The 13,219-nt window shown below is 55.2% G+C and overlaps 3 protein-coding genes across 3 annotated transcripts; 2 read left to right on the top strand and 1 right to left on the bottom strand.

Moving 5' to 3' along the window:
• Positions 1-830: 830 nt before the first annotated feature.
• HD553DRAFT_326689 (uncharacterized protein) lies at positions 831-1,854 on the top strand (the record flags this gene model as incomplete). Its single annotated transcript, XM_046181723.1, has 3 exons — positions 831-1,005; positions 1,180-1,224; positions 1,322-1,854. 3 exons carry the CDS (start codon positions 831-833, stop codon positions 1,852-1,854), a joined length of 753 nt encoding a protein of 250 aa, XP_046033186.1.
• Positions 1,836-5,253, bottom strand: HD553DRAFT_332641 (putative RNA methyltransferase). The gene is made up of 5 exons (XM_046182068.1): positions 5,099-5,253; positions 2,925-5,019; positions 2,731-2,851; positions 2,159-2,665; positions 1,836-2,085 (listed from the first exon to the last, which is right to left on the bottom strand). The coding sequence occupies exons 1-5, from the start codon at positions 5,188-5,190 to the stop codon at positions 2,027-2,029; spliced, it is 2,874 nt and encodes a 957-aa protein (XP_046033185.1). The 5' UTR covers positions 5,191-5,253; the 3' UTR covers positions 1,836-2,026.
• A 251-nt stretch (positions 5,254-5,504) lies between these two features.
• HD553DRAFT_319079 (uncharacterized protein) lies at positions 5,505-12,276 on the top strand. Its single transcript, XM_046180966.1, has 5 exons — positions 5,505-5,640; positions 5,747-7,395; positions 7,469-9,952; positions 10,024-11,852; positions 11,945-12,276. The coding sequence occupies exons 1-5, from the start codon at positions 5,603-5,605 to the stop codon at positions 12,050-12,052; spliced, it is 6,108 nt and encodes a 2,035-aa protein (XP_046033184.1). The 5' UTR covers positions 5,505-5,602; the 3' UTR covers positions 12,053-12,276.
• The last annotated feature ends 943 nt before the right edge of the window (positions 12,277-13,219 follow it).

Raw genomic sequence — 13,219 nt, 5'->3', positions numbered from 1 at the left:
ATACAAGACACATGCTGGCATGTGTATCAAAGCGTCATACCCTGGGTCCCGAATCCACAGACGTGAGCAATCCGTTGCAATCGCAGCTGTCTGTGAAGCCAAAAATCGACCGGTTTGAAGCTTTCCAAACACGTGCTGCATGGCTATATCACTGTATACTAGACCGTAGTGAAACGTGCAACTAAACACATGGAGCAGAGGGACCGCGCAAAGGGATGTCACTCAATTTCCAGCTTCCAATCCGACCGAGGGTGGAACACGTGTACATGTCTAAATCCATGTATCATACAGTACAAGGTCACTGCCACAACTCGGGATCGTAGGCTTCCCATTCATCATCATCCCATGCAGCCAATTTCCTCAGCTTGCTAGCCGACGGACTCGCCCGGCCGGCTCGGGAATGCTGTAAACCCCATTGTTGCTGTCGCTGTTGCTGTAGCAACAAGCTTTGTGATCAGACATCACAATATAATATAGGATAAAATATCTAACGGAGCGCCTCACCCCTCGGTCGCCCCAATTTCCAGCGGGAACGGATTCTGAGGGTCTGGCAGTCTAGTCTAGCTTGTGATCAGCGGTTCGAGAAGTATCAGCCTGAGCTATGGGAAAGGGCTGACAACCACGTTAGGTATTCCCGCTGGACTGGTGTGGGCAATTCCAGGGATCTGGATGAAGTTGCAGTCAAGCAGAAAGGCGATATGGAGCGATCACCGGAGTAACATTCCGTCGACATCCTGTGGAGAAGGTGGTCCCCTCCGGAAAGAAACTATGAAGAAGGGGCCTACTTGAAGATGTCCTAGGCAATTTCATCCAGCTGTGTTCTTGCATGCATGGTTTCTTCCGAGTCCGACCAGACCCAAGCGCCTCCGCGCGAGTTTCAGGTTGCTCAAACGTCGGGACAGCTGCCTGTCGAAGCGTTGACGTCGACCGGGCACCTCAAGTCGGCGAAGCGCTATTGCAAAGGGATCTTCGTGCCTCGCGATAACACTGCCTGCAGTACAGAAAGTACAGAAACCATGTGAACCGAGGTGGATCTGAGTGTTCGAGATTGATATTTGTCTTGGCGCGAGACTTTAGCGCGGAATGGGCTGCTCATATCCTGGCGAGTTGTGGAGCGATACCTATGCCTTTCGGTGCGGATCGTCACATGAGCAGGTCGCCCAACTTGATGCCCGACAGCGTATAAAGGGTTGAAGGCCGAGGGAGTTATTGTTCGTCGGATACGTACGTTTCGGTCCTCTCTACCACACCCTCTCACACTCATCCACCATGCCACCGCGTAACGCTACCGGAACGACATACGCCGTCGAATTCATCCCAGACGTCACCTGGAACTACCCGTTCATTCCCGGCGAGCCATCTCGTCAGGTCACTACTGAACAGGTCGTCTGCATCACATCCGAGCCTGATATCACGGGCGCAATCTGCTCAGACCCAACCGTCAACTGGTCCATGATCTATGCGCCATCTGGCGAAAGAGACTACCTTACTACCACCAACATCACGAGCACAAACGGCACGTCAGGATTTCCGCAATGGTATTGGTGCCAGCTCCCATACTTCCCGTTGGAAGAGGTCAACCGTACCGTAACTCCGCCAGGGGATGGGAACGGTCCGGCCAGCCTGACGGCCTGGGAGACGTCTTTCAACTCGACGACTTCGCCGGCGCAGCGAGAAAGCCTGGACATTGTCTTCGTCTGCCGCTTCTCTGCCTCGGACGGATCGCGAGGTCGGCGATACTTCAGTGCGGCCACGCAGGAAGAGACGAGTGCGGCGGCGGGTAGTCCAAGCGTAGTATTTGGCTCGGGCTATCTCTTGCTGCTCTTCTGGGTGTTCATGCGGTCCGTATTGTAATGCGAGGAAGAGGGACGGACAACAAGTGGACAATTATGTTGTAGTAGAAACTCAGCACGAAATGATATGATACTGCTAATAAGACAACAATACTCGCTACACCCTCTAATCTGTACAAGAAAGCGAGATGGAAGAAAGACCACGAAACCACGTAGAAAACGCCAAACACCGTCTAATGCTTTCGCTTCTTGTCCCGCTTGGCGATCCTCTTGAGTGCCCTCATCTCCTTGCCTGTCGTGTCGAACGCACAAGAGCCGAAATCAGCATACAGTCCAGAGATCTGACGTCCACAAACGGTACTTACGCATCCTCGGGTCCACAATCTTGTAACGACCCTTGACACCCTTGGGACGACCCTTGACTCCCTTGTTGACACCCTTGGCAACGACGACTGCGACCTCCTTCTTTTTGGGCTTGCCAGCGGCCTTGCCCAAGAGCTTCATCATCTGCGTCGCCTTGTCCCGCTCGTTCATGTCAGGCGCATCGGTCAGACCATCCATCTTCCTCTTGGCCTTTTCCATGCGCATCGAAGCCTTCATCTTCTTCCTCGCCTTGGCCTCGGCGACCTTTTTGATTGGTCGTGCATCGAGAGCTCGCTGTTTTGCGCGGAGCGCTTGGATGGCCTCTTTGGTGACGGGCAAGTTGGGCTTGTAGTATTTACCCTCATCATCCAAGAACCAGGTTGGGAGACCGTCCTTGTGGTTAAAGTTGTGCTTGTTGAATCCGTCGTCGATCATCTGGTCGGCAGTGAGTTTTCGATTGACCAGTGCCGTGGCCATGGTGACGGCTTCGGCGGTCAAAAGACCCTTCTCTACAAGTCATAAGAAGCTGTACGTGAGCTCGCGTTGAGAGACACGACTGAGACGCTGTACTCACTCTGGATCTTCTGTCGCTTGACCTCGTCCTGATCCTCATCCTCTACGTCCCACTGCATGCCATCATCCTCTTGCACCGGTACTACCTCAAAGTCGTCCTCGCCATGCTCTGAGCCGTCAATCTGTAATGTCAAGTCAAGTTTAGTTCTACGATCCACAAAAGACGACTGCTGCTGTGTGCAAAACCCGACTCACATCCGCCTCGGCCATATCCACATCGCTGTCCTCCTCGCTGATCTCGCCACTCATCTCATCGTCGCTCATCTCCTGCTCCTCCTCATCACCAGCGTCCAGATCGGCGAGATCACCAACATCCTTGAAGATGGACTGATCGAACCAGACCTGCGCCTGTCGACTCATCTCGGCCTTTTCGACATCGGCTCCGAGGTTGGTGACCAAGCTCTGCTTGCTCTTGTTGGCCATCTGCATAGCCCGAACAGCGGCGGCCGAGGTGGCGTGTCCTGGCAACGCCAACCTGACCTTCTTGACCCTCGGCGCGCCCTCTTCATCCCCGCTGTGCTCGGAATCCGAATCGTCATCCGAATCGACCTCTTCCCCGATCTTGGCCTTGTGGGAAGCGACGAGATCCCAACCTCCCTCTTCCGACTCTTCACCCTCGTCCACACCCTCGATCCCGTCCTGACCCACCCCGTGACCTTGGACCTTGACGATCCCGTCGTTCTCGCCATCTTCACCCTCGTCCCTGATCCCGTGCCAGGCATCCCGGTTTCGATCTTGCAGACGAGCCTGCTTCACCTTCCACTTGGCGTCCCGCTCGTTCATCCTCTCCTTGTAAGAGTCGTACAAGTCATCGAGCTCGCCTTCGAGATAGGCCGTCTTGGCCTCCCTCTCGTCGTCGCTTGACAAGTACTCGTCCTCGTCCTCATCCTCCTCATCTTCCTCGCCGGCCTGCTCGTCGTCGTCCATCCCATCGGTATCCTTGACGAGATCCGCAAGTCCTTTCCCCTTGACCCCTCTCCGCCTGACCTCGTTCTCTCCTGTACCCAGGTCGAACATGTCTTCACCCCGTAACGCCGCGTCGTCCTCGAGGACCATATCCTCCGGGGCCGTCATGCCCAATTGCAACCTCTGGATCGTCCTCGCCTTCTTCTCGTTCTGTCGCTTCTTCAGCCTCTTTTGCTTGATCGCATTCTCCTCGTGTAGACGTTTCATCTCCTCGGTCACCTGGGTCTCTTCGTCGACGGGTTCCTCGATGGTCACCTTGCCCTCGGTGTCCTCCTCGACGTCCTTCTTTTTGACGTCCAGACCGACTTGTAATCGGATGGCCAGTCGCCATTTCATCAGTCTTCGGAACTCTCCCTTTCCGAGGACTCGCAAGTCTTTCATGCTCTCCTTGATGTCGTCGTCGGTATGTCGGCTCTCGTACCAGACTTTTTCCTCCTCACCCATAGCTTCGCCCTTGGGAGCCCATTCGAGCGCGTTACATGATGAGAGCACGGTGACAGCCTCGAGCCCGTTGGCATGCACGAGCGACCTGACGGGCAACGTCCTGTACAGGGTGTAATCCCCCTCGGCGTAACCTTCACGGGCACGTCGTTTCTTTTCCGGGGCGAAAATGTTGGTGGTCCCGTTCAAGGCGAGACTGGCACCCGAATTGGTCAAACCGTTCGTCGTCGCCTTCAAGTTGGAAGAGGACGAAGCCTGGGTCGAGCTCGGGTCCAGGGTGATGCTGAGGGGTAGAGGAGCGTTCGAGTTGGCGAGCTCCTTGAAGACGTGTTTAGGGTCCAGGAACTTGGGGTCGATGTACTTGGGCGCTCGGAAATCTTGGCAGACGACGAAGATCTCGGCCGAGACGTTACGGGACGAAGGAGGTTTGGTGGCTTCGACCTTGGCGAACAGTTGGTTGAAGACCCACATCAACGAGTTGTAATCCCCACTTCGGAAGACTTTTGTCACGAACGCTCCTCCCTTTTTCAGAAACTCGGTAGCCAGCTTGAGGGACTGAAGCGTCAACTCGCTCTGGGTGAAAGCGTCCTGGATCCATGCGGTACCGACGTTGGGAGCTCCGTCGTGAAGGACCAGATCCGCCTGGAAATGCTTCAGGTAGCCCTTCAACGAGGTCCTACATGCCTGGGTGGTAATGTCGCCGACGAAAGTGTGAACACCGGGAATGGGGCGGATGGCATCGAGATCGACTCCGACGATGAGGGATTGTTGAGGACAGTACTTTTGGGCGACCTGAAGCCAACCTCCGGGTGCGGCACACAGATCGATGACGACTCGGGATTTGGCCAAGAGGTCGTACTTTCGATTCAGATGCACCAGTTTGCTAAACAAGTTGGCGGTGATGATTTAGTCAGCAGGTGGTTCATGGACTCGAGACGTCAACCCACACGACTTGAACTTACAAGGACGAACGAGCACGGTACCCCTGGCTCTTGGCCATCTGGTAGTACTTGTCCAGACGCTCACGTCCGGTCTTCTTGTTGTGTTTACCCATGATGCCGACGTCCTTTCCACTATGCTATCTTTGTGTCGGGACAAGGTGAAGAGACGAGGTCCTTGATCTTTCCTCTTTCTACTTTCTCTGCGAGATTGACCTCGATTGCGAGGCAAACGACGTTCTTCTTGGTTGCACGAGGATGCTACTCTCTACTGAAATTATCAACAAGCGCATCAAATTACGTGATAAATGCCGTGATTCGGATGTAAATAGCTTCCGAACTTACCTTTCGCGCTTCTAGTTGGTTGACGTGACTAGCTAAATCAACAACCTTGAGCAGCACGAATAGTCATACCCCAGCAGCGGTTGTTCTGGGAGTATCCAGCTTGATAACGTACAACTATAGACACAACCATCGGCAACATCGCAATCCAGGCTGTAGTAACGGTCAAGGACCCTCCTCTCAGCTATGTCGATCCAGCCGCTGAGCCAGGATGTCTGGCTAACGTGAGTCATTCCAAGCTTGCTCGACCTAGAGCATATCAAGCAACGCAATTGACGTCCTGCTACCTCTATGCTTTCCCCATCGTGATCAAACTCTTCGGCTCAACAGGTCCATCCAAGAACTACAAAAATCCATACAAGACCCTAAATACCGCCGAGACCTCTCCCCTCAGACCCTTGAGTCCCTGCTCTTCTCTCATATCGACCACCTCGTCGACCCGGGTGCGGCATTCGCAGGTCCTTCTGAATGTTCACGGTCGAAAGTTCGGGCGGGGGAACGAGTACGAATCCCAGGGACGGATTCTGAAGCAGCTTCGACGTCGGCAGCAGCAGCAGGATCGAGCACGAGTAATGGGAACGGGAACGGGAACGAGATCGAGGTTGAACAGGAGGACGTCTCCCTGGCGCTCGAGCTCAGCGATCGGTTAGCGATTGACGAGGTCGAGGCTCTTGTCCTGATCAAGCGTTTCCAGAAGGATGAACGTGCGGGTGCCGGTGGTCATGGTGGGACTCGGAATAGGAAGGAGGATGGGACGACGACGGTGATGGGCGGGAAGAACGGGATCATCCCACGCCGACTAGCTGGACCCGGTTCGGAGCTCTCTAGATCCAGACTCAATGCATCCACCACGACCTCGAATTCAAACTCGACAAGCTCAAAACCGGACGAACAGACTTTGACCCAATTGACTAGGTACTTTCAGGCGGAATCCCTGGCGCTCGTCAGGCTTTTGACGACCATCATCGTCCGCGCAGCCGGAGCTGGCAACCACGATCCGATGGAAGCTTCCCTCTTGGCCGGCGATACCGAAGAAGAAGGATCTTCCAGACTTCCCATCGGGGTCAAGGCCATGCGTCTGGACTTCATGTGCGAACGAGCCTTGCTCCAGCTCGCAGACCATCATCAGAAACAAAACTCGGGGGCCACGTTGGTCAGGGTCATCTTCTCCTCGTTCGCCCGAGCCGCTCATCAGACCGTCCAGTATAAACCCATAGGAGGTGGGTCGGCGACGGGTTCGGCGGTGATGGCCCGCTCTTGGATCGTGCATCACTTGAAGGTGCAGACGGCCCTCTTGGAATCCCTCTTCCAGCTCGTCTACTGGTCACCCGTCGCTGCTCTCGGATCCGTACCAGCAAACTCAACAGGCGAAGAGGGACCCGACACGCTTCTTGATGCCGAGACCGCCGTAGGTCTCATACAAGGGATCTTTGGATCCACCTTTGGAGCTCAACAAGCCAATGCGAGGTTGATCGAAAGTCTCAAGGTTCAGGAAGCGGGAAGGTGGTTGGACAAGATCGAGCTCCTCTTGGGACTCATCGCCTTGGAGACACTCGGCTTGTCGGGGATCTCTAGGGGAACGGTGGTACCGCTGGACGAATACCCACCCGGTGGAGAGAACGAGAACGCGGAGGGTACGAGAAAGACGTTGACGCTCGTTCAGAGCAAAGAAGCTGTCGACATGATCCATACGACATTGGGCACGGCTTCGTTGGAGACGACCCGTCGAGCTCCCTTCCCCTTGATCCTCCTCGCATGGTCCTTTATCCTCTCCCGGCTACATCCGGACATAGTCCCCCAAGGTTCGGGGGATGGGGAGTTTGTGCCCGTCTACCAGACCGTAGCGAGCATAGCTCTGGGAGACGAGATGCAGGTGTTTGAGAAGTGGACGGGGTTGCTGAGAGGGAAAGGGATGTGGAAGGACGATAAAGGGGACGTGGGCGATGATTATGTGGTCGGGTACAAGGATACGATGAACTGTAGGTCCACTTTCGTCCAGTCTGCGCCCGGCATTTGGTCATTAATCGTTTTTTTTCTTCGTCGGGATACAAGGCCTGATGGTCGCGCTGTGTACGATCATCCGTCCTCCTCATGTTCAACAGTTCGACAAACTCGCCGCCGTCTTTACCTCGCTCTATGGTCAAGGACCACGGGACGCCGTCATCTCGGTCTGTGGTGACTTTTGGCGCAACGCCGCGAGCGACGGGAGGCGAGACGTCCTGGAATGCGCGGCGTTCCCGTTGTTCCCTATACCCCTCATCGAATTGCTTACGGGTCTGTCTGGAGCGGGGACTGTAAAGACGGACGAGGTCGAGGACGACGACCAGGTCGATGATGCCGAGTTGCTAGATGTCTCGCCTAGAGAGACGGTTAAACAATCGTTCGACTACTTCTCGGCGCTGGATCAGGTGACGTTGATGTTCAAGGGTTCGGGCGCACATGATGGCGGATTCACTCGAGAGCTAAGGGGACAGACGGTCATCATCACGCTGGAAAACGATCTTGAACTGCCCTGTGGTCAAGTGATCCCGGCAAAGACGCAGGGCGTACTAGTTAGTCGATCGGGGGCGGACACCATGGTCGTCAAGTGGGCGGTCAACGATCTATCTGGATGGAGGATGCTCGTCTCGCTCATGCAGGCTGCATTGGCTCGGGACGAGGCGGGACGACGCAAGGCGCAGGAATGGAGTCGTTTCGTAGATACGTCGAACCTGACGGGCGTCCTGTCCGCCGGGTTGGGATACGTTCGAGACCTCCTGTCGGTGGACCCTAGTCTGGCAGACCAGCTGGTCGACGTACAAGACCTTTCGGCGTCCGTGATTCGATCTAGCAACAAGGCGTCGGCGAGCGACCTCTTGTCAATCTCGTTCGCGTTGCTGGATCAGACGGTCGTGGTACGCCAAGAAGAGAGGTGGCGACTGGCGATCGCTTCGGCTACTTCGATCGTCTCGATTCTACTCTACAAGTTTCCTCAAAGGATCTGGTCTGAACTCCGGTCGAGCGGCTTCTTTACGTTTACCCGTCAGGACGTCTTAACGCTCCGCATCATCATCGATCGGGACATTCAGGCCGGCGAGTTCACTTCCACTATCAATGTGCTCAACCTGATTGTCAAGCTGGCAGAGCACGTTCAATTGGGTCAATTCCAGGCCGACCCGGAGACCGTTCATAACCGGTCCCTTACCATGACGAACACGATTCAATTTTTGCATCAATCGGTATGGACCCGGTATAGGGGTTGGAGGTACACCAGTACGAGGCAGAAGGCTCAAGTCGCTACCGCGCTCGCTAAGCTATACAGCTCGGTACTTCGAAATCCCACTTTCACCGCCCAATACACTCGACCGGGTGCTCAGTTTCCTCTCAACGCGCTCAACGACGTGGTGTGCGACAAGCTTGTGCGGACTTCGTCGGAATTTGACCTTCTACCTCTCCTCGATACCATCACTACTCCTCTTTACGGCGCATCTGGCAGTCCCGTCCATCAGGTCGACCGTGCACCTCTTGAACGAGCGCTATTCGCGGCTCTCCAATTGGCCTATCATATTGCGGTCGCCTGTCAAGCCATTGGCACACATGCTGATTTAAGCATTCTATCTGTCGTATCACGAACCACCGATGGTCACAGCGAGACCGACACTTTGCACGTCATTGAAGCAGTGTTCGATATCGCCACTTCACCCTACCTCGAGGACCACACTGCCGTCGCCGCGTTACGCTTCTTGCAAATTCTCATGATCCAAGGTAGGACCGCGGAATCTCCCTTTAGCTTCATGGCATGTCTCAGGTCGCCACAAGAGACAAGCGACAGGTTCGTCGACCTGCTCGCACGCGGCGCTCGATCAGCCGAGGTGCAAGACGCTGCCTGGCAGGTGCTTCGGTCGATGGCCGAAACGCAGCCTGCGCTGGCGAGATTCTGCTTGCACAAGGACCAGGAGACGAAGTCGACAGCGCTAGAGGTCGCAGTTAAGACTGTGACGCAACGAGAGCAGGTCGCAAAAGCAAACGCGCGGCTCTTGACCCGATCGATAGGGCTGCTACAGGATCTTTATGATCACCATGCCGATCTCGTCGACACCCTGCAGATTGCCAGCGATGCTAAATTGTGGACGGCCGTCTTGGACTTTGTGCTCGAAGTGCAACCTGGCGGCGCAGTGGTGGATCGACCAGCGATGGATGCGAAGAACGCTGGAGATGATGAGAACAATGTCGTCGACGCGTACATCAACCGATGCTACATGCGCAGCGCCAAAGCCTCCGCGATGCGTCTTCTCCATACGGTTCTGGTCAACTCGGCTTCCAGCCGAGATGAGGATACTGTATCCCGACCGGACGTCAAGACTGCATTGGCTTTGCTAAAGGCAGACATACAGTCAGCCCGCCTTTTAGCTGATGCTACAGCGAGCGCCTTTGATCCCGAACTTCGAGTGGAACAAGCCGGTCTCATCCAAACGATATTGCCTGCTGCCTACCTGGAGATGCTGCAGAACCCGGCTCCTACACACATGCGGCTGTTCGGAGATGTGTTCACGTTCGGTGAGTAAGACCTAGCCACTATGCTCACTCAAGTTCATGCGTCCGCTAATATATGGTATCCATGTACGCAGACAAGGACGTACTCCGTGGCATCTTTGACCTACCCAATGCCGAGAGACGAGCCCTATTGACCTGTTTCCAGCTGATCAGCATGAACGAGTCTGCCACCGTGGCCGACGAAGAGGTGGCTCAAGCCGCCATGACGCTTGCGCAATCTGCGATCGATTTTGCCCGTGAAGAGGGCGTCTCTGCAACGACAGCTGCAGCGTTTGCGGCCGTTATCGGACCCATCTCGGAAGAAGCTCGAGATGGCAACTTTGTCATTGGACTGCAGAACCAACGCTACCAGCTACTGCAAACATTATTAGAGGCAACCTGGGTTGGCGATTGGCGCGCTGATGATCAGTGGATTCGATCCACATTGCGCCCGTTTGCGACGATCTTTGACTCGGGCAGTTTCCCATTGACGCTGCCCTTTGAGGAACCGTCAATACCGGCATACTACCGACCTTTGGTCAACGCTTTGATTCTGTACCTCCGATACACTCGCGAGTCTGCCCGGCGGGAACAGGCAGACGACGACCTTACTCTGGAACTGGACGAATTCTTGCGATCCGTCGTGCCTATCGTGGCACAGCTGCTCAGAGACGTCTTCACGACGGTACAGTCGAATCCCACGGCCTCGGCTGTAGAAGACCTGGGTTTGATCGTATCGGTAATAGGTGGACTGATGGGACACCGCTCAGCCGAATCCTTGTGCCTTGCGCATCTCGAGCAGAACGGTTTGATCCTTCGGAGCTGCGAGATCATCTCGCGGTCGGCACTAGCTTCGCCCAGCGTGCTGAAGAGCATCACCCGATTACACTGGACCATTGCGCAGGTACCCTCGGGTGCCGAAAAGTTGTCGGTGCAAGCCGTTTTGCGGGTTTACGGTCGAACTACGTTGCTTCGTGAACTCTCGATACATCCTGAACGCGTGACCGACGAGGAAGACGTGCAAACCATCTGGACGACGATGCTTTCGGTGGCAAGAAGCCTGCTTCAGACGCTCCCTTACACGGCCGAATATGTCAAGACCGAGATCTTGCCGTTCGTCCAAGACATGCAAGGGCTAATCGTCTCTGCACTCGGCTGGAAACTGGACGGCGACTCGCTTCTGGTACAACTCGCCGAGGTGCATTCTGTCCTCGAGATCTTGCTACATATCGCCCGGGACGTAGAGACCGACCTCGAAGCTTCGAAACGACTTTTGCGGGATTACAGCAAGCCCGTCCTCGAATACCTTCATCAAGCAACCAGCGCCTTGGCCCGACCGACAGTCATTCGGACAAAGGTCGTACAGACTTTTGGGTTCGAGATGGAAGAACCAGACGGCAATGACAAGACTATCGCCAGCGCCATCGATGCTGCCGAAGACTGTGTCATTCAGGCCCTTCTCGTCACGTCGTCATCAGCTGTGTCTCTCTTGTCTGAATGGCTCTCCATCTCGTCGGCATTCAGCCGAAGTTCCAGCGGATTCGTCAACCACCATCCTCGACTACCTGCAGTCTCGACGCACATGACGGCCTCACGAATCCTGGTCGAGTTCGCTAGCTGCATCATCGACCTCGACCTGGAATCCTCCCTCAAGACCTCTCCTGATTCACCTCGACCGCTCCTTGGCGCGTTTACGGCCATCTGGCCTGCGGTCTCTGAAGACCGGCTGCAGGTGATCAGGCAACAGGCACTGGAGACGACCTTGTTGGTAGCGACCGTCCAGGCCACGGGGATCTATCTGGCCGACCAGAACGAGGAGAAGAGGGAGAAGGCCGCATTGGAAAAGGGTGGCAATTCGGACAAGGGGAGCACGCCGGCCAAGAAGAAGAGTCAGGATCGGCGGCAAGGGAAACAAGATCTCAGGGTGAGTTTAGCGATTTCCTTCTGAATAGGCAGGAGAAAGGCACTTTGAGCGAGATTAGGATATTAACTTTGGTTTCTTGTGAAACTGATCAGGACGTCGTCGATACGGTCAAGAGGTTCCGAGACGGCGAGCTCGATCCCGTGTGTAACGTGTGTAACATCTATTTGGAGGCTCGGTGTGGGAACTTGTCCGACATCTGATCGGGCACGAGAACGAAACCTACGGTTCGAGAAGGGAGTCGTGGTCGAGAGACAGCAAGGATGGAGACGGGCACCGAGACGAGACCATCGGTGGGGACAGAGACGGGTTTGTGGATTCAGTACGATGTATATCACAGTAATAGTAAAGCATTTCTCGGTTTTGTGGATATCGTCTTCTTTCATCATGTTTTATAACGAGATACGAATATACGAATGACATTTGGTGTACAAGAATCGAGCTCTGTAGAATCGGAAGACGATATCCTGCGGAATGGATCTGAGTGGACTCACCGGGATGCGAGACGGGTATTGGTGATTGTCGTCTGCTGTTTCTCGTTCCGAGGTCGATCCCGCCAGTCTTGTCCAGCACGAAGCGCATCGTTGTGGGCTGCGTTTGGTGGCCATGCGTAAGCTTGACTTCGGTATCGTTGCTGAATTGCTGATGGCTCATCGCTGTGTATTGCGGGACTTGCTCGGGTCGTCTCCTGGCCTGCTGCTGCTTACGAGAAGCTCTCAAGAGGCAGCGGCTGCTACTGTACGGCTTGGACGGGCCCGTGAAGCTCTCTGGATCGCTGTCCTCTGTCGATTTCATTGGATGCGCTTGTCGAGCTGTCCCGTCTCCCGATCTCGAGCTCCATCCCTCTTGGGATCGAACGTGCTCCTGCTGCTGCTGCTCCTGCTGTTGTTGCTGCGGAAAGTGCGCTTGTCGCGTTTTGGATCCGCGCATCATTCCTCCCCATCAATCCAGTCCGGAACGACTATATAACTCTGATCGATCAGTCCGCTCGACATCCTCGACTTCCCCCCTCTCTCTCTCTTTTTTTCTCATACTCCTCACCGACTCACCACATACCACTCTTGACCTACAACCACCACCACCACCATGCTCTTCCCTTTCATCCTCCCTGTCCTCCCTATCCTCAAATGGATAGGGTTCACAGCCATCACCCTTTCCATGATGGGGAACATCATGGGTCCTCCCGTCCCCGTCCCCTCCCTCCCCGCCGTGAGTCTTCTTCTTTTAAATCACGCCTTTCACCCCTGATCATTCCCGGCTATTTTCAGACTACCGTCGTCCCCCCCGCCGCCGCCGCCTTCACCGTCATCGTCGCTACTCCCTGGACCCCTATCGTCCTGGACCTCGAGCCGACTTGTCCCCTGGTCCAG

This window comes from Filobasidium floriforme (genome assembly GCF_021052385.1).
Source record: "Filobasidium floriforme strain CBS 6241 chromosome Unknown HD553scaffold_26, whole genome shotgun sequence".
NCBI lineage: Eukaryota > Fungi > Basidiomycota > Tremellomycetes > Filobasidiales > Filobasidiaceae > Filobasidium > Filobasidium floriforme.
Note: the sequence above shows the minus strand (reverse complement) of the source record. Positions and strands in the feature narration are given on the sequence as shown.